Here is a 21,093-nt window from a genome sequence, read left to right on the forward strand (position 1 = left end):
TAAGTGAACTTTGGGTCTATTCCCCTTCAGCATCCCTTTAGACAAATTACTTTAAAATAAACCATGGAGGTGTGCTCCCTCCTATCCTTGGGACTGGCTTTATTCGCTCACTTTTTTCTATGATCTCTGGCTTTGTCCACTGTCCAAACAGAGCACTGGTTATGGTCAAAGCCACTCTATGGCTATTCCAAACCCATGAAAGAGATTACTGAGTAACAAAACACCTTCTATGCCCCAAATCTGACATTTGGTCTATCTTGCAGGCTGGAAAGTCAAATAAATCCAAAGGAGGTCAATGGGTAATAGTTTTCTGCATGATGGCACAAAAATGCTACACTGGGGTAAGAAATCATTTGTTTCTTTTACTAACTGAGAGACTGAAAAGAATTAGAGGCTGACAATTTACCTCTCATATAGACAAGTGCTCAAGTCAGCATTAAAATGTCTTGAGCACAATAGACCTGGGGACAGACAGACTCCCAAGCCCTGCTTCCCACCTAGTGCCAAAGCAATGGAATCTACAAGTCTTTTTAAGACTTGACCTTGACAAATATTGAAAGATCAGACACTTTTGGAAGAGACTTCCAAGTGCATGTGACTGCAACAAAGGGACCTCTGAACATGGTGGCACGTGTGGGCGTCTGATGGATTCTCATGGTAAATTCCTGGTTGGGGAATGCTTGTTTCCAAAGCAAAATTGTATCACACAATTAAATTCCCAAATACAGAACAGGATAAATCAGGGGTCGGCAACATACGGCACGTGAGCCGATTTTTCATGGCACGCGGGCGGGCTGAGCTGCTCAGCCCGCCGCCGCTCTGGGGTTTCCACCACCAGCCCCTGCCAGCTGGGGTCCTGCTGCCGGTCCCACTCAGCCCAGCTGCTGGCCTGGGGGAAGGAACCTCAGGCTGGCAGCGGGCTGAGACCGCAGCTGGCAGGAGCCGGTGGTGGAAACCCCAGAGCGGCGGCGGGCTGAGCAGCTCAGCCCACCGCCGCTCTGGGGTTCCTGCTGCTGGCCCCTTGCCAGCTGGGGTCCCACTCAGCACCCGCTGCTGGCCTGGGGGAAGGAACCCCAGGCTGGCAGGGGGCTGAGACCGCAGCTAGCAAGGAGCCAGCAGCCAAAACCCCAGAGCAGTGGCAGGCTGAGCTGCTCAGCCCGCCGCCGCTCTGGGGTTCCCGCTGCTGGCCCCTTGCCAGCTGGGCCCCCCCTCCACAGCCCCACTCAGTACCCGCTGCTGGCCTGGGGGAAGGAACCCTAGGCTGGCAGCGGGCTGAGACCCCAGCTGGCAGGAGCCAGTGGTGGAAACCCCAGAGCTCTGGCAGTCAGCCCCCTGCTGCTCTGGGGTTCTGGCTGCTGGCCCCTTGCCAGCTGGGGTCCCCTCAGCCCCAATCACCTTGCTTCCGGTTGGAGTTCCAGCGCAGGCCCCCTGCCAGACAGGGTCCAGGCCTCCAGCCCTGCTCAGCCCTACCAGCTGCCAGTTCCACTCACCTCAGCTGCCGATCTGGGGTTCCAGCCGCTGACCTCCTGCCAGCTGGTTATCAGCTTATAACTCAGAAGCCTGTGTGCAGCTTAAAGTATCTAAATAGGTGCCACCAGACACTGGAAAACTCAGCAAGGAAAAGCAAGGGCAAGGATCACACTAAACTAATAAGATCTGCATTTTAATTTAATTTTAAATAAAGCTTCTGAAACATTTTGAAAACCTTGTTTACTTCACATGTAACAGTAGTTTGGTTATATATTATAGACTTATAGAGACCTTCTAAAAAACATTCAAATGTATTACCGGCACTCGAAGCCTTAAATTAGAGTGTACACAGGAAGACTTGGCACACCACTGCTGAAAGGTTGCCGACCCCTGGGATAGATATTTAATCCTAGGTTCAACCATTCAAAACTTTCATATGGGAACAAATTAATTTAACCAGCCAGAAGAATCTGACACAAACATTAACAGGAAAATGGACACTAGTTCCAACAGTCACAATAAGTAGTCTTAAAAGGGGATCAAGTATCAGAGGGGTAGCCATGTTAGTCTGGTTCTGTAGAAGCAGCAAAGAATCCTGTGGCACCTTATAGACTAACAGACGTTTTGCAGCATGAGCTTTCGTGGGTGAATACCCACTTCTTCGGATGCAAGCAAGAAGTGGGTATTCACCCACGAAAGCTCATGCTGCAAAACGTCTGTTAGTCTATAACGTGCCACAGGATTCTTTGTTCCTTAAAAGGGGATGTGCATCTGAAACACAATATCATTGCCAGCACAATTATGGGTCACGCGTTTAAAAAAGCCTAAGTGATTTAGGCTCTTAAGTCCCATTTTCAAAAGTGATTTAGGTGGCACTTGAAAATTTTACCTATCGTCTCATTTAGGCATTTCTGAAAAAGTTCTATTTGCCCAGTGGTTCAGGAAGCACATCACAATCTAAATTCTTGCAAATATCTTTGCCGCATTCAATAAAATAGGTGTGCAAATATTCACCAAATACCATAACAGTATAGTTCTGAGAGGTGACTTATATAAATCAATCTCTAGGGAGAGGGAAGATACAAGGAGGACTAACCAAGGCATAATTAAGAGGCCAGACAATTCAGACTGGACATGTGACATCTGCAGCAGAATTCCCAGCATGAAAAAAATGGCAAAGAATGTAAGGCACACCACATAAGACTATTGGGAAGAGAACCAGCACTTCTGTAGGGAACGGCGGAGAGCTAGAATACTAGGATTTTGCAATAATTTATTATGGAGAATTTTTTATTTGTTTTTTGTGACATCTGAGGCTAGAGAGTATTTGGGGATCATGTAGGAGAAAACGTTTTAGAAATACATTTGGCTCTTTCAAGACAGGCAGGTGGGTTCAGTTCCTTGGGGACATACATATTAAATGCTTAAGCAGATGCCCCAGGTAAAAACATTACTAGTTGTCTAAACCACATTATGCATCTCTCTGCAGTCTGAAAACAAGAGACTGTCACATCACAAACCAAGTGATTCATACTAACAATTCCTTTCCTATTCCCCTGGAGCTAAGCTTTTTGTCAGGATCAGACTGTGTCACTTTGACGACATAAGAATAAGGGATTGAGTTACGTTTTGTGTCTTCATAGTGTTAGTCAAATTGATTTTGTGTGCTTGGGGTAAGAAGCTGTGCAGAGCTGCCATGAAAGGAGAAGGGCTCTCACATTCCCACTGAAGATTATCTGGCCAGGTATTTGCCCATTTATACTTCTAAACCCCTGAATAATCAGCTGAGGAGTAGAGATGAGAAGGGTTTAGGTGTGGGAGTTATTCCCAGAAGTAGAAGATATTATGATAAGTATGAGAGGGGTTCTCTTCAAGAGGACCAGAATTTCACCCTCACCATCCTGTCCCCTCACAACTGTAATCTCTCACAAAGTTGGGGCGGGGGGCGGACACCCATGGAATTTCTGTGGGAGTTTATACTCGTTATGCAATGAAACTGCTGGTAATACAGAGTACAAATCAGCAGAGTTTGCTTACAAGTATGTAAGATACTTAGCAGAACATTAAACTGTCCTAGTGACTTTAGTTTGCCCTCTACGTTAAGTTTCAATTCCTCCCACCCTTTAAGGTCAAGTTTAATGGTGAGCTACTTTTGAACATCAAAGTGTCGGGCTTTTTTAGTCTTAGCTCAAGCTATTAGATTGACTCAGACACCACTTAAAGGTTCCAGTTTTTGAAGTGAGGTTTAATAAATGGCTGAAGTATATTTTATTTGTCCAGTTTAATGTTAGTTTGATATTTCTCCAAAGCTAGATGGCTGCTGTCAACTTGAAACTAAGTCAATGTTACAAAAATTAGAAAGTAATGTCAGGTTCTATACCTGTCTTTGAGTCTTCCTGCCAACAGTGCAGGTTTACTATCACATTTAAAAAAAAATACATAGTGTATTTCTCTCCCTCCTTGCTGTGTAAAGAGAAATTGGTGATACAGGAGACTCAGTGAAACAGAGTACATACAGTGCTTTCCAATGCACACAGTAAAATATAAACCAGTCATATATACAACTTTTCTCCTCTAATCCATTTCAGTTATAGAAATATGTCATTTAACATTAGTAGGTGCAAAAGTTTCAGACAGAAATGTGACTTAATTCTGTTGTGTTTCTTTAAATAACGTTCAGGAGGTCTGCAATCCTGAGGCTTGAAATAGACAGACTTTCATAGATTTTTAAGGCAAGAAGGGACCATTAGCTCATTTAGTCTGACCTCCCATAAAATACAGACCTCAGAATTTCAGCCAGTTACTCCTGTATTGAACCAGTAACTTGTGAGTTAGTCATCATTAGCATAACATATCTATTTGAATTCTGTCTGGCTCATTACACCTCAGTGTCCCTACATTATGTTTTAGCACCAGCAAGATGTTTCAGTTTGAACAACCAGCAGTGGTGACAAAGAGCTTTAGCTGCAGAATCCTGACCCCATTTGGGACAGCCTACCATAATCACACTACACAATTATATACATTATTCTCCAATCCAAGCCTTTTAAGCATTAATATTAGTATTACAACCTAAACTCTGTAAAGTGGGGTGTTTTTTCTGCCTCCAACATCAAGACAGTTATGCTACAATTTACACCCATAAAAGGTCAGTAAGCTAGTATGGAATGCTTTCTCCTAAAGCCAATTTTGTTTGGGATAGACTAAAATCTGATAACTTCTAACCGACCTTGACAACACTTGATTTAAAAGGGGTGATCAGGCCTTCCAGCCTCGACAGCCATGCTTTCCATGGTTACAAGACTATCATGGGTGTCCTTGGGTTAGCAGAGGCCGGAGTATGGAAAGCAGCAAACTTGGGAGATGGTGGGAGGGGGAATTTTTTTTAAAAAGGAGGCAAAAATGCCCTTAGCTATGCTGTATCTTTTCTCACACTGCAAGCACCACATGCACCACTGGAAAAGTAAGACAGACACTCTGGAACATTAAAATGTTTTATATTTACAGGAAGTTAAGTCACATTTACAGGCTTCTTTGCTGAAATGGGAGTCTCATTGCTATACAAGAGGAACAAGCTGTAGAAATATCCTTTAGCAGAAATGGTGGCTCCAGTCTATCTGCAACAACAGTTTCTCCACAGACATCTCTATTCAGCTGCTATCAAAAGGAGATGGTATGTGTTTTGCATAGTGCTCTTAAGTACAAAAGTTTCAAGATCAGACATCATAAAACAAATAGCAACTGACAAGCTGTATTTGACTATGCTAATAACACACATCAAAGATGCTGTTTCCAAAGATAACTAGAGCATTTCACAGATGCCATGTGAGAAAGAACTCACGGGGGAACATTTAACTGAGTGACGTGTTAAAAGAAAACATATATTTTAAAATCCATCACCTACTTCATGTTAATGGTGTGAGTCTCCATTAATTAGCATTCTACATGTTTCATGCTGAACTAACTTGAGGCTACAAAGTGTAACAGATTTTATAAAAGAATTCAGAGAACAAGAGAATAAAAAAAATCCAACTTTATTAAGGGCCAACAATGCATTGGCTAATCCTAGTGTCTTCCTCCTTCTGTGTTGCTAAATCCACTCTTGGTAGCACCAGTGGTGTGTCAACAATCAGGGCTACAGTTCCTTTCAAATGCAGCACACTGCACTAGTCATCCTGTGACTTTCGATGGAAGTACGTGCAGATCTTCCTCATGGAAACTGAAGTGACTGCAACCTAGAAGAGATTCAAGTCAAGTATAAACATGTGTATTTGACAGTAGATGTCCCCATCTAGTTTTTCCAGGTTAAACTCTGGACGCACTGTAAAAGTCTTTTAAGCTTCTCCCCTCGATAACTGCGACAGCTTGCCTATGCTGAGGAGCTGCCAAGTTACATACTGTTAAAAGGACAACCACTATGTTCTTTGCAGTAATTTGTATGGCTTCTGGGACATTCGGATCCTATTTAGCGACAGGAAACATTTGCTAAAATCCTGGAGTTACCCTTCTGTTCTATGAGAAGAGCCGGAGGCTCTAGTTTTTACCCTGTCTGCACCAGATACAAAATGTCATAGATTTTAACACCAGAAAACATCATTATGATAATTTAGTCTGGGGCCATAGATTTTTCATTTGCATCAAGACCAACTTGAGGTAGAGCTAGAGTATGTGGTTTAGAAAGACATTCAATCATGAAAGGACTAAGTCTCTGAAGTGCATTACTGAATGGCCTGTATGGTTAGCACTCTGTATGAGCCCAAATGCTGGTGTGAGACAAATCTTAGTTCAATAAGAAGGGATTTTACCAAGATAAGCCCTAGTCATTATGACAATTTCAAAGATAGTTTGTAGCCCAAATTATATTCTACCATCAAGTTTCAAATTCTGGTGTAACTAAAGATAGTATTCAGTGGTAGCCGTGTTAGTCTGTATCAGCAAAAAAAATAAGGAGTCCTTGTGGCACCTTAGAGATTAACACATTTATTTGGGCTTAAGCTTTCGTGGGTTAGAACCTACTTCAGTATGAAGTGAAAAATACAGGAGCAGATATAAATACATGAAAAGATGGGGGTTGCTTTACCAAGCGTGAGGTCAGTCTAACGAGATAAATCAGTTAACAGCAGGATACCAAGGGAGGAAAAATAACTAATAAATAACAGAGCCAGAAGGGTACGGAGAAGTCACCTACTACAGGACAGGCCCAACAAAGAAAGTAACAGAATGCCACTAGCTGTCACCTACAGCCCCCAGCTAAAACCTCTCCAGTGCATCATCAAGGATCTACAACCTATCCTGAAGGACGATCCCTTACTCTCACAGACCTTGGGAGACAGGCCAGTCCTCGCTTACAGACAGCCCCCCACCTGAAGCAAATACTCACCAGCAACTACACACCACACAACAAAAACACCAACCCAGGAACCAAACCCTGCTACAAACCCTGGTCCCAGCTCTTTCCACATATCTATTCAAGGGACACCATCATTGGACCTAACCACATCAGCCACACCATCTCGGGCTCATTCACCTGCACATCTACCAATGTGTTATATGCCATCATGTGCCAGCAATGCCCCTCTGCCATGTACATTGGCCAAACTGGACCGTCTCTACGCAAAAGAATAAATGGACACAAATCTGACATCAGGAATCATAACATTAAAAAACCAGTAGGAGAACACTTCAATCTCTCTGGTTACTCAATAACAGACTTCAAAGTGGCAATTCTTCAACAAAAAAACTTCAAAAACAGACTCCAACATGAAGCTGCAGAACTGGAATTAATTTGCAAACGAGATACCATCAGATTAGGCTTGAATAAAGACTGGGAGTGGTTGGATCATTATGAAACCTAAACTTAATTTCCTCAATACTAATTTCTCCCTACTGTTACTCTCACCTTCTTGTCAACTGTCTGTAATGGGCCACTCTCTTACCACTTCAAAAGTTATTTTTCCCCCCTTGGTATCCTACTGTTAATTGATTTATCTCATTAGACTGACTTCACACTAGGTAAAGCAACCCCCATCCTTTATATATATCCGTTATATCTGCTCCTGTATTTTTCATTTCATACATCTGATGAAGTGGGTTATAGCCCACGAAAGCTTAGGCCCAAATAAATTTGTTAGTCTCTAAGGTGCCACAAGGACTCCTCGTTTTTTTTTTAAAGATTGTATAATCATATCTCAGTTATCAGTTTTATAAACAAAGCTCAGCAGTCTTCTGAAAACTGACTTTGGAAGTCACAGGCATCATGGGATTCCATGTGTATTGATTCAATGACAACACGCAAATTGAGAATTTGCTCTAAAGCACAAAAAACTCCTCATATGCCACCCATTTTAACCAGTCTGCAAACTCACCCTAGGATCTGAAAGTCAGGCTGGGTTCCTGCTTTCTTGCACAACACAAATAGTAAGGAGTCTGCAGGCCAAGTTCTGCCCTCTGACAGTTGTACAATCCCTTTGTTTTCAATGGTTTTTCCACAGATGTAACCGAGGGTAGAATTTAGTCCCACAATTGTTACAGACATACAAATTCTGTTGATACAAGAGCTAGAATAAAATTCAGCTCACTTTCTCCAAAAGCTGAGTTGGGTCTGCAGTGCTAGTGGGGGCCAATTTATGTCACGTAAGTGGGCAGATATGGCTGTGAATACATGTAAGTAGCAGATCTGTCAAGTGCGTGCTGTTATTTTCAGAGTTCAGAGTAGAGCACTGTAAGTGCCAGTGTCATAGATAATCAGCATTTTCCAATACTCTGTTCTAAATCATTTTCAGATGAGCAACATGAGTTCTGTTTCTCTCTCCCAAGAGTGCGGGTGGCACTGAAGGATAACATCGTTACCCTGTATGGCAGAGATTCTGGGGCTTGTTATATCAGATTTCCCTTCCTTCCTTTCCCCTTCCCCTCCTCCCCACAAGCAATGAGGTCTGATGCTCCTTTTGATGCACAAGTTAACTGCCTGCAAATGGGAGTTGTGCAACACAGCAAGGAGAGAACAGAACCCAGAATTCAACCATTTCTCTGCTGTTGTAACCATGCCTAGTCTACTTACAGATCCTGATGGACTGGCTGCAGTCGCTGCCTCTTGTCTTGTGCTGGGACTCCGAGAGGATGGTGGGCTGTTGCCTGACACTTTTTGGCTACTGGCCTTGCTAGTCTTCAGCTTCTCTCCCATTGCAGACAGCCAGGTTTTTTTCCCAGGTGAACTGTTCTCTTTGTCCAGTACACCAGCCCCTTTCCTGCAGGAGTTCTTTAAAGGAAGAGGGGGAGTCTGGAAGCCTGCCTGATTAAGAGGGCTTTCAGGAAGGGATGTCTCCTTTGGGCTCTGGCCACAGTCTTCAGTTCTATTATTCAACTCAGCGAGGCTCAGACAGTCTTCACTACAGGCCTTTTGGCCTGCTGCCAAGAAGCACAAATCCAGCTTGGATTTTTTAGCCACTGGGTCCAGCTCAGTCACACAACTGCAGCCTTTCAGACACTTCTGCCCCATGTGATCTCCCTTGCTGGACTCCAGCCTCCTTTTGGCTCGCTTCTCAAACTGTGAATGTGATGCTATGGGGGTGCTAACTGCCTCTGGAAGACCTTGTATGACCTCTGCCAGGGCTTTTCTTGGAGAAGGCGTCTTTGTTCCCATCCCTGGTGGAGAGGAGTACGGAGTCCTGGTAACCCAGTGTTTAATGGACATCTTGGTGGAAGATGATGGTTTGGGAGAAGTTCCTGATATGGCTTGGCTTTGCTTCGCTGGAGTGTGGGCCTCGACTGTTGGGTTTTTGAGAGAGAATGTTGGAGTGTTGGTAGAAAGAGGAAGGTCCCCGGCATAGCTGGGAGCACAAGCTGCTGGCCGGGGTGAGGAAATGCATGGGCTACCCACCATGGAGACTTTTGCAGGAGTTCTCTGCGTGCTGACTGGTAGTACTGATGGAAGAGAAACAAAACAGTCAAGTGAATGTCACAGTACAGCAACAACGAGTGAAGAGAGACAGATTCAAGTTAGACCTTAAAGAAGCCCCCCAGACTCTGGGACATTCAGAATCTGAATTTAGCAGCTTACCTATTTGTCTAATGCTCCCCACCCTGGATCTAAACACCTGTAAGCTTCCAGTGATTTCAACAGCAGCAGAGTTGGGCCAATACTGAGCACTTTTGAAAACTCCACAGAACATAGGATGCTTATTTGATGGCACTCGTCTACCTTAGTTGTAACTGGCACCTCTTAAAAGAGCTGCAGTCAGAGGACTAAAATGAACAGAAGAATCAAGACGTATTTTAGTCATTGACCTTGTCCAGTGTAATCTGGCCTCCCAGCACAGCCGCAATGGGAAGAGAGGGAAGCATATTTTTAGAAAGTGCCTCAGCCCAGTTATTTTTTCCCTGAGGACCAATCTGTACAATAGCTATAACTGAGTCAGGATTTAGTGCAGTTAGAAGTTTTGTAGATGTGACCTGTGTCCCTGTAGCTCACTTAAAATCCAGAACTGTCCAACGCTTTAGTTCAGTTATGGAGACTTGATCAGATCTCATCTACATTACAATTTACAAGTGGTTTTTAACCAGCTCAGGTGACATTGCAACCCAGTCCCACAACTAGTTGTAATATAGATGAAGCCTTTGATTAGAATGCTCTCCATTATGGATAATTGTCCCAACTAGGCTTTCATACACCAGTAAGATAGATAAGGTGAGAGCTAAGAAAGGTTTCCCATTTCTCCTTCTATCCTTTTGCTGGAGAATATTCTGCAAGGATATATTACTGGGTAGCAGTCAGTTATTTACAGTGCAAAGGGACAGGCTAGAAATTCCCCACATCTTGTACGAGGTCTTAGAGTCCAAGGAAGATAAAAGTAACTGATGGATTGGTTGCCATGACAAATGAGTGATTTTTTTTTTAAATAAGCAATTTCCATGTACGTATAGAACAGTGTGGCTATTGAAATCATCAGCATGTTATGAAATAAACTGCGTATAAATCCGTCTACTCAACTGCATGCCCACATCTTGCGTTGTAAAGCAAAGCACAGTCATCAGTGTTTATCAGCTGTGCACCAGGAATCCCACAATAAATCTGAGGGCGGCATGCATTTAAGCTACATCTCAGGCCAAAACAAATCAGTAATTATTAAGTTGTTTTTTAAAGAGATATTTTACTCTGAAGAGAGATGATGTACTAATGTGTGTCCAGGGTCTGCTTTTCAGATGCTGAAATGTCATGTATCTGAAGGAACCTTTTTGGCCCTAAACTTGAGGTGGTACAATTAAATAAGACAGCACGTTAGCTACCTTAAGCACACTGTTTCACCAAGGAGCAAAAGGGCTCTAAACATTTTCTGCATACCAGGGATTTAGTCTGAAACTCTTAATTCTCAGCATTAGCTGTGATGCGGTAAAGTACTTAATTAGGATGCTGAAGTCTTGTGTGAATGAAGTGCCATTTTCTTTAGAATGTTGTACTTGCTTGTGAGATAATGTGCATAGTGTAAACACCTACATAACTTCTCAATAACACACTATACATAGGTTTCAGAGTAGTAGCCATGTTAGTCTGTATCTGCAAAAAGAACAGGAGTACTTGTGGCACCTTAGAGACTAACAAATTTATTATAGCATAAGCTTTCATGGGCTACAACTCATTTCATCGGATGCATGTAGTGGAAAATACCGAAGGAAGATATATATATATATATACACACACAGCGAACATGAAACAGTGGGTGTTACCATACACATTATAAGGAGAGTGATCAGTTAAGATGAGCTGTTGTCAGCAGGAGAGAAAAATAACTGTTTGTAGTGGTAATGAAAATGGCCCATTTTGTAGCTTATGCTACAATACATTTGTTAGTCTCTAAAGTGCCACAAGTACTCCTACACTATACATAAAGCTTTTTTTTATCCTTATCCTTCCTGAAGAGTCTCAATATAATATTGCCCAACAATGTCTCTACACCTTTAAATTCATGTGCTGAGCAAAAAAAGAATACAAATGTCAACCACTTTACAGCACAAAGTGGAGTTAAATGTTCCTTTCCCAATGATGTTTATTAATCCAGACTGAAACAAGTTATTATGAACTCATAGCAGGGTCACTACTAAGATTTGGTCTTTTAATCTTGGCCTTAATGAGCACTTACTTACAGGACTATATTATCTCAGCTGGAGAATTAGTTGTGCTTAAAATGTAAGCTCTTAGATGTGGAAGAAGGGTAGTAGTGATCTCAGCAACCCCCTCTCTCACTAGTGATTAGCTACAAATTCATACACTAGAAATGTGGAGTGATGAGCTGGAACGAGGATGTGGCTGCCCACAACCATGGCAGACTGAAAAATATATTCTGGAGTCACTACCTCTGGAAAAGTGGAAGCTATCTTGATTTAGATGCTGGATTGATGGTGATGATTAAAGGCAGCCTGTGATTCAAATGCCTATATTCCCAGTGCTGGGAAACAGGATAGAAGCAGCAAGCTTTTTTGTAGCAGTTTGTGCACCAGTCAAACATTCAGACCTCAAATTCTATTAACAAGTCAAGTCTATTGCCATTGATACCATTCTCCAACAATTCTACAAGGCTGTTATATTTAAGGCTGAGTGCAAGCCTCTTCCAAGCTGCCAGTCAAATGAATGATGTATGTCTCTGTAGGACTCAGACAGATAAATGCACAATGTATACTAACAGTGGGGATTTCTCCCTCTCTTGCTCTCACCCCATCAATTTTCTTCAGCAACATTATGGGCTTCAAGAATCAAAAGAATCACAAATTCAAGAGACAGCCCAGCTCTAGCTATTCTGGTTACATGAAGTGCAGAGAAATTAATATCACTTAGCAAATTTACATACATAATTTCCCAAGGGAAGGAAGCTGTGTTTGCTGCATGCCACAGTGCAGGTCAACAGTCAACACACAGCCACAGCTTCACAATTTGTTCCATTTAAATGGGTAGGATGCAATCTAGATTTCATCTCAACAGTCCTGAAATGCTATTTGGTTAGCCAACTATGAATCAGTTTGCAGATAGCTCCCGTATCCTAACAGCATGTGTTTTGCGTTCAAAGAGTCATGGTCAGTGGGAAGCCTGCTGTTGCATACACACGGTCTGTGTGCTTCCTCTTCCCTCCTGGGTTGTTTTAATGCATAGAGAACAAAGAGAAATCATATTTTATCTAGTATAACTGCCAAATTCGATTTGTAAAGATCCAGGGTCCAGGCAGCTTTGGGTTTTCAAGCTTCTCGACAAGACAAGTGTCCATATTTATTTCTGAGGGAATAGAATGTGAAATAGTTTCTCAGCAGCTCACTGAAACAAAGCACGTGTATGCGTGTGGTGAGCAACTATGGAAGAGAGCTGGCACTTACCCACCTATTGTCCCTCAAGCTTCCTGCAAGACAGTTACGACTGGCAGAAAGCTAATTTTAATGTTATCCTAGTCAGGGGGATTACAAAACCTTCCACTTGTATTAACAACAATGAAGGTGAAGCTCATTTGGAAAGTCAGTAGAGGGAGATAGCCCAACACAGGAAATGACACCAACCAGCCACTGCCAACTCATTTTTGGTCCAAATTTAAAAAAATTCTGTGTTTCTGATACAGCTATCTTCATATCCCACTTTGCATTTATTTTTGGTTTATTTTAGAATATCTGTGACTAGATTTCCATGTACACACATCAGTGGTGAAAAGAATAGGTGCATTTTAGAAAGCCAAACAATAATTTACAGCAAGACGGAGTCAAATTAAGATTACATTTCTAATGGAATGTAAGAGTTTAGAAGCAGGTGTGTATAGGTCTGGAATGTTGAAAAGGCACCTTTGTCCTGTAGAAAGGGAGTGCTTTGTTTTGTTTAAAAACAAAAAGAGAGGAAGTCAGTGTTATTTAATTGAATTCATCCGCTGGGCAAGAGGAAAATTTCAAAGCTCTAGGGCTGCATATGCAGTACCAGCCCTTTACTGGATGGTACGTCAAGCCTGGGCAAATGCATGAATTCACATTTCTACAGAAATGAAGAGCAATAGCCAATAGGAAAGCTTTTGCTGAACCAGTAAATACACAGAAGTACTGTTCCTATGTTGTCAGACAAAATACCCCTAAGGGCCTTACCTATTCCATTTTGCTCTTCTGGTTTCTTCTGAGAGACCCAGCCTACCAAGTTGACTTTGCCTGATGTCAGTCTCTCCTTATCACGGTCACGCCGTAAGCGCCAAATCCTCACAGTGTTGTCATCAGAACATGTGGCGATCTACAGCATAAGTCAGTAGGTTAGACCACTGTGAAGCCAGATCCCAGTCACTGGCAAATCAATCCAAGAGAGTTGGTACTCTCAGTACTTTGTGCCAATAAGTGTTCTGCACTGAGCTCTCCCTGCCCACTAACAAATAGGTAAATCAACTTCCAGCGAAAAACAAATGCTGTCTAATTACTGTACCAGAGGAAAAAGCTATCTATTTCCCTTGAATGTGATCTGACAGGAGAAAGCCTCCATCTATCCCTTTTATGGCAAAGAAATCGCAGCCTCCCCATTTGCTTTGTGAAGATTCTGTGGCAGGCAGCCATTTGCTCCACAAGTGCCAATATATGCAGTATTTGTTTATTGACATTTCAGTAACTCAGTAAATAATAGCAGAAATCCAAACACGATCCAAAGCTCATGTTCCAGGAGGAAACAGACAGCAGAAGATATGAATTCAACATTTTGCATCAGTGTCCAATGCTCCTTCTCTCACTCCTCACCTTTCCTGGCTTGGGGACAGACATTTGCAGTGTTTTAAACAGGTAACGTTGGAGCAAGGATAAACGCTGGAAAGGGATTGTGTCACTACGCAGTCTTTGCAGACTTTGCCATCATCCAGTGTCAGTAGCACTTGGTACAGAAAAGCAAGAGACAGGACTAAAGTTTAGGTTCAGCAGATCCCTATAAAATGGCATGTCGCTCTTCCAAATAATCAGTGGAACCTGCCAAACAAGCATCAGAACTTTTATTGATCTCCCTTTGTACTATATATACAGTGATTCACCTGGGAATTAGTAAAAAAGGAAGCGCTATGGCCTATGTTCACAGTAATCAAGATGCTTTTCCTCTGGCCTCCCCAACACCAACATCAGCGCTACAAAACTCTGCTGGTAGGCTTGTCTTCCTTGCCTGGGGTTCAGACCACATCACTCGCCTCTTCCAGTCTTTCCATTGGCTCCTCATCTCCTCTGCATCAACTTCAAGTTTCTTGTCATTGCATTCGAGTACCTGCCTAACCACCACTCCTTTCTGAACTGCCTTTGACTCCTTTTACATTGGCCCAGATTTTAATGCCCTGTTTGTTTTCTTCTCCCGTGCTACTATGGTCAGGATACTGGACTTGATGGAACATAGGTCTGATCCAGCACTGTAATTCTTATGCCACCCCTACAACTGGAAAGTACTTCTTGAGCTTGTCTGCAAAGCCACTACCCGATCCTAATTCAAATCCCTCCTGAGGGCCTACTGTGATTCCTAGAGAAACTAGCCGATTAACAATGTTGGGCAGAGGGGCAACTGAAACCGCCAGCAAGAAACCCTATGGGACTCCTCGGATATCATAGCTGCGGGAGGGGCTTATTCCTGATTTGGAGCTAGACTGGTCTCTTAACCCTACTCCCCATGCCAACAATTCCCTCCCATCCAGTGATGGCCATATTGGGGAACCACTAATGCTGACCCTTGCGTTTTTGTTAAGGTATGGTCCAGGACAGTGAAGCTCTCGGATTTAGCATTGAATTAGGAGTCATGTTGACAGACTCAATATGGCTTATTGAAAGAACAGACATTAATGTTCTTTCCATCCTCCCACTAAAGCTCTCACTGCTCTGCAGTAGACTTGCAAACATATCAGTGGACAGACAGCAGAAGACATCAACAAAACTCATCAGCATATGAAGACCTTGAATAAATGGCTTCAAATTTTGGCACTATAACATTTAGATTAATCAATTATCAACATATTTGTTAGCAGGACAGTTTCCATCAGGAAAGGATTTCATACATTTCCAGGAACAGACTTTTCCAAGTTACTAATAGTTATCAAAGGACTCAAATTACCTGAAAAAAAATTCAGGACAGCATCATACTGTATGCACTTGAGGATTTCGTTGAAAATGTAGTGCGGGCAATGTGACTTGATGCCACAAAAAATGGCCTCCCTCCCAAAAATCAAATATTTTTGCAAAAAACATTTTTATTTTCTTTAAATTTTCCATTTCTCACTGAAAATTTTGTTTACCATTACCTGCTTTTTTGTTTGCAGGATTGTTTTTTTAAAGTAATCACCAATTTTGACTGGTTGGCTTAGTGATTTGGTAGTGTTTATCAAAATAGAAAACTTTTTAAAAATGAAAAATAATTGAAAATTCTGATTTTTAAAAAAATTTCTGTGGAATATTTCAAAAAATGAAAAAAATTATCTAGACTTTAAACTCACAGCACTAAACTGTCTTAGGAATTTTCATGAAAACATTTCCGATTAGCTCTAACTCTATGTGAAGGGAAAAGTGTAGCAAGCCAGTTCATCTATGCCATTCTCTTTTCAACAAGGCTTTCCATACAGAGAAGATTCCGTTGCCGGTCAAAACACCCCCCTCAAGTTTTGTAAAACAAACATTATGGTGGTCACATCTGGTCCTTCATTCATTGGTTTCACAGGAGATTCCAAAACACAGTTTTTCTAGAAACTAACCTTAGTGAAGTCTGAAGGACACCAGGCAACAGAGGTAACCTCTTGAGAGTGACCAAGGAGCATCATGGGAGGAAGATGGGGCTCAGAAATCTAAAAAACCAATCCACAATTTAAATTCAGTTGGATTTCAGCATCAAAAGCATCATTAAGGAAGGCTCCACTCTGCTGAAGTAGAATACAGTGGTGTCTTTCATCAAGGATCTCAAAACACTCTACAGTGAAATAAGCTTCCAAACACCCCTCCGAGGTATGCAAGTATTTCCTCCATTTTATATAGATCTCAGGCACAAAGAGATTAGAATTGCCTGCTTACGGTCATGCTTGAAGGTCTGTGGCAGAGTTGAGAAGAGAACACAGATCTCCTTAATGCCTGTACTTTAGTCACAAGCCTATCCTCCATGCCTAGGTAAAGTAGAACTTCAGAGTTACGAACACCAGAGCTACGAACTGACTGGTCAACCATACACCTCATTTGGAACCAGAAGTACACAATCAGGCAGCAGCAGACACCAAAAAAAAAAAAAAAAAGGACATACCATACAGTACTCTGTTAAAAATAAACTATAAAAAATAAAGGGAAAGTTTAAAAAAAGATTTGACAAGGTAAGGAAACTGTTTCTGTGCTTGTTTCATTTAAATCAGGGGTAGGCAACCTACGGTACGTGTGCCAAAGGCGGCACGTGAGCTGATTTTCAGCGGCACTCACACTGCCTGAGTCCTGGCCACCGGTCCGGGGGGGCTCTGAATTTTAATTTAATTTTAAATGAAGCTTCTTAAACATTTTGAAAACCTTATTTACTTTACATACAACAATAGTTTAGTTATATATTATAGACTTATAGAAAGAGACCTTCTAAAAATGTTAAAATGTATTAACGGCACACACAACCTTAAATTAGAGTGAATAAATGAAGACTTGGCACACTACTTCTGAAAGGCTGCCGACCCCTGATTTAAATTAAGATAGTTAAAAGCAGCATAGTAAAGTTTCAAAGCTGTATTAAGTAATGTAATGTTCAGCTGTAAACTTTTGAAAGAACAACCATAACGTTTTGTTCAGAGTTATGAACATTTCAGAGTTACGAACAATCTCCATTCCCAAGGTGTTTGTAACTCTGGGGTTCTACTGTATCTTGGAAAGTATCACTTATTCCCAAGAATTCAGCACAGTCTCTCTGCATTTATTGACAACAATGCTCCACATAGAACTGAATGGCTCAAAGCAGGGGAGAAATCAATTTCACACCGATGACATGAGTAAAAGTAGTTACTGTCTGACAGTTACTTAGTAGCCTATGTGAAATAAGTTGGTGGCCTCAGTCCAGTTCCTCGTGGATTTGACAGCCCCATCTAAAAATACACACCCTCACAATTAGTACCCTGTTGGCAGTCTTGGCAGAAAGGCAAGGGCCTGAATAAGCTCTAAGAACAAATTAGCATTTCGCTCCTCGAGATGAAGCAGCTGGTTCAGGGTGGAGTGTATTGACAGTGCCTGGGAAAACTTGCATAGGACTCTCTGCTATACATAGGACTTGTCTCCATGGATGTCAATCCAGCGCCTTGCACAAGCACATTGCTACATGGAATAGCATGATCCATTTAAGGTTCCAGTAGCTCCTGTTGGGAGCAAGTTTGCCTACTCAGATTCTATGCTGAGTAGAAGGTGACATTTATAAAGCAACAGGAAGTCTTAAACCCAGGACCTACTTCAAAAAGAAGCAGAATTTGGTAGTTTACTACTTGCTTCAGAGCTAGTTGTTCATGTAGTTGGCAAGTTCCAGTGTGTCTTACAGCCGGCTAACCTATAATTAACTTTACAATAAGATAGCAACACCATCAAGGTTCCTTTAAAAAAAAAAGGTTATGAGACGATACAGTACACACATAGATTAAACTGAACCCCAATATGATACACCTTTGAAACTGAACCCCTGTTTAAGACACCTTTCTCCTGACCTACAATCTTTATCACAGCTCATGAGACCAGCCATTAACCAGAGACTGACTTATCTGAAGCTAATATTAGCCCTGCCACAACCAAGCAAGAGCAAGAAATCAGATTTAAGGTTCTTTTTATCTTGCAGACTTTAAGCAGGTTTCCTGAAGTTATGAGTCACCAGTAGCGATGTGACATTAGATGTGGGATTTGCACTGATGACTAAGTACATTTAATAGATTCTTTAGCAAGTGGGAAAAGGTGGTTTTATACACAGATTTACAAAGATAAATGCAAAATATCAGGGACGGCTTCTAGTTTCTTGATCAATTTCCTTTTCTTGTCAAACTTTTATTTCTTGCCATGGCAGCCTGAAAAGCTGTAGTTAAGATTCTTAAGTAGAGTATTTAAAGTTTGTCTGAACTAAATGTTTGTCTGAACTAAATGGTTCATAACAGGCTTTTTTTCCAGTATGCGTGTGGCATGGTGGAGGCAACCACTTGACTAAATATCTATTAAATGCCCTGTTGAGAATATAACCTTCTCTGCCAAAACGTGCAATACCATGGAAACTAAAATCCCATTTAAGGAATAAACTGAAGGAGTTCTTGGTACAAAGAACACCTTAGTTTACATTTAATAGATTTTTACTGCGTGTCGCAAGACATTTAATAATCCTTGACTACTGACAAGAGGGCGGAAGGAGAGAATTATTCTCACTGGGCCAGATCCTGCTCCTGTACTGTTTTCACACTGATATAATTTAACTGACATTGATGAAGCTGTACATAATTTCCACCAGTGCGAGTGAGATGAGGACCAAGGCATTTGTATCTGAATGGGTTTGGGGGGGAGGGAGGAACAGAGTACAAACTCAGTTGTTGATGCTGTATCCTTTGGGTTCTGGTAAAATCAGCATCACAGGTGCTTTGTTCCCCTTGTTTTATTATGTCATTAGGATGCCAAGATGTACATATAGATATAAAAACTGATAGCCAATTGCCTATCTACTGGGATTCAGGATATGTCTTATATTATGTACACATCAGACTACACAGGAACATACTAAGTATGACACTAAATCAGACCAAGGGTCCTCCTAATCTGGTATCCTGTCTTCTCTGACAGTGGCCAGTACCAGATGGTTCAAAGAAAAGTACAGTTATGGAACCACCTGGCTGTAAAGGAAGTTTCTTCCTGTTCCTGGTCAGTTAGTGGTTCAAAGTCAGATGTCCATTTTAAAATAAATACTTTCCATCCCTACCCCTAATGCTAAGCTGAATGCAAGGGTTCTTACAGATGCAACTGATTACGGGACCAGCAGTTGCTTTTCTTGAAGTGCTCACTACATGCAAGTGATGTCACATGCTGAAACATGGAACTACAAGGTGCTCTTTGTCTGTTCAGCAATAACCTCTGTCCATGGCATTTCCTGACCTAGGTACTACATCCCACTACTGATCAAGAGTCTCCTGGAAATGTCTTGGGTGGACAATGTCCTCATTAAATTATCTTTTACCTACCTCTGAATTGGCCCAGACAGAGCCTCTTCTCAGAATCTCCTCCCAGTTTGAAAATACGAGGCTAGCCTTTGTCTCTGTTGGCAGCTCACTTGTATGCTTCTCAGAGCAGCTGGCCATATATTTTCTATGGCACTGATCATCCCAGTAGTATGTTTACATCAAAATCAATAAAGTCTGGCAGCCTTCAGGGCACAGGAAGGAATCTGAGTAGGTTGGATTTGTGATAAATTTTCGATTGTCAGTGTAGAGAATACTACCACTACATAAAGTAGCCACAAAGTTAACATAATAGTGGTCATCTGACCACCTGTCATATATTTGTTTTAATTAATGTTTGGCATCCACATGCTACAGCACTGGGAATCTTATAAAAATAAACAGATGGGTTTTAAATCCATTTTTTCTGAATTTTATGAAGCCCTTAAATATTCCTGTGGCATTCCCAGCATAGTTTCCAGGGAACCTTTTTAAAAACATGGGCTTGAAATGTGCAATGCAAGATCACACAGCCCATTTGCTGGATAAGCCTGGTACGTTATGAACCACTGAAGGGCCTGGCGTGGATAAGCCTAAGTGGATACCTATTACTTTTGCTATGAAAGCAGACACATCACTGCGGCGCTGCTACTCCTAAAGAAGCAGCCACGGACCTTACAAGAACGCATCTCTCAGACCCAAAATGGCTACGAGCCTGAGCCAAGACTGCAGTTGTCCATACTCAGCACTCCTAACTTTGCTTTTATTTCCAAACCCATAGTGAAAAGAGAGCAGGCTGGGAAAGCAAGGCAGGTTCAATTTTCGGACAGCTGACTTTGCCAGTGCCTGATATTAGAAGGTAAATGTTGAGTTAGGTATGGGCAGGAGTGAAAGCATCACATCAGATACATCATTTGGTAGTGAATATGACTAAACCAAGGAATTCAGAAGTGCGCATGCAAGTATGTTTGAAGCCGATTGGCTGACTGGATATAGGTCAAGTGAGCCACATTTAAATAGCTCTCTCATCCCCTGTAAGGGGATGAATTTTGTCTCTGAGCAACAGAAGACAGTGTAGAGGTTGCACAGTGCCATGAAAGGGTTACTTGGGGGAGGGGAGTTGGCAAAGGGTTTGGGCATGGAACGCAGAATTAGAGATAAAAGTGAAGATTCACCCTAATGTGGATTAAGTTGTGGTTGGTACTTAAATAGGTTCCTATCTATTGAAATCTACCACCACAGGGCAGCTGCCAGGATAAGGAAATCCAAGTAAGAGAACTTGGGGGGGGTGTGTGTGCAAAAAGTCTACTTTGCAAATCAGCAATACTGATCAGAAACGGCAGGAGCTTCCTGCATGAGAGTGGCTGCGTTTAGGCCAATGGTGCTAATGTAAAATGGAGACAGCAATAACAATTCTAAGACTGAGAAAAAAAGTCTCGTGGCCAGTTAAGACACAGGATTCCAAATTCACTGATTTCCTGCT

General features: G+C 41.9%; 1 protein-coding gene and 1 long non-coding RNA gene across 4 annotated transcripts in view; one reads left to right on the forward strand and one right to left on the reverse strand.

The window, feature by feature from the left end:
- Nucleotides 1-8,677, forward strand: part of LOC123366560 — a 66,403-nt gene extending 57,726 nt beyond the window's left edge. Inside the window, exons 3-5 of one of the 2 annotated variants that reach the window (XR_006578139.1) lie at nucleotides 264-341; nucleotides 4,978-5,143; nucleotides 8,253-8,677. This is a non-coding gene — a long non-coding RNA (uncharacterized LOC123366560). Of the gene's footprint in view, nucleotides 1-263; nucleotides 342-4,977; nucleotides 5,144-8,252 lie in introns of those variants that run through there. The other variant, XR_006578140.1, reaches the window with a different exon arrangement.
- DTL (denticleless E3 ubiquitin protein ligase homolog) overlaps nucleotides 5,567-21,093 on the reverse strand; it is a 40,867-nt gene continuing 25,340 nt past the window's right edge. For both annotated transcript variants that reach the window (XM_045010150.1, XM_045010151.1), the window contains 4 exons: nucleotides 16,176-16,265; nucleotides 13,573-13,711; nucleotides 8,531-9,393; nucleotides 5,567-5,705 (listed from right to left, as the gene is read on the reverse strand). In XM_045010150.1, coding sequence (XP_044866085.1) covers nucleotides 5,637-5,705; nucleotides 8,531-9,393; nucleotides 13,573-13,711; nucleotides 16,176-16,265 — 1,161 coding nt within the window. In that variant the 3' untranslated portion in view covers nucleotides 5,567-5,636. The remainder of the gene's footprint in view (nucleotides 5,706-8,530; nucleotides 9,394-13,572; nucleotides 13,712-16,175; nucleotides 16,266-21,093) is intronic.

This window comes from Mauremys mutica, chromosome 3, assembly GCF_020497125.1.
Source record: "Mauremys mutica isolate MM-2020 ecotype Southern chromosome 3, ASM2049712v1, whole genome shotgun sequence".
NCBI classification, from domain to species: domain Eukaryota; kingdom Metazoa; phylum Chordata; order Testudines; family Geoemydidae; genus Mauremys; species Mauremys mutica.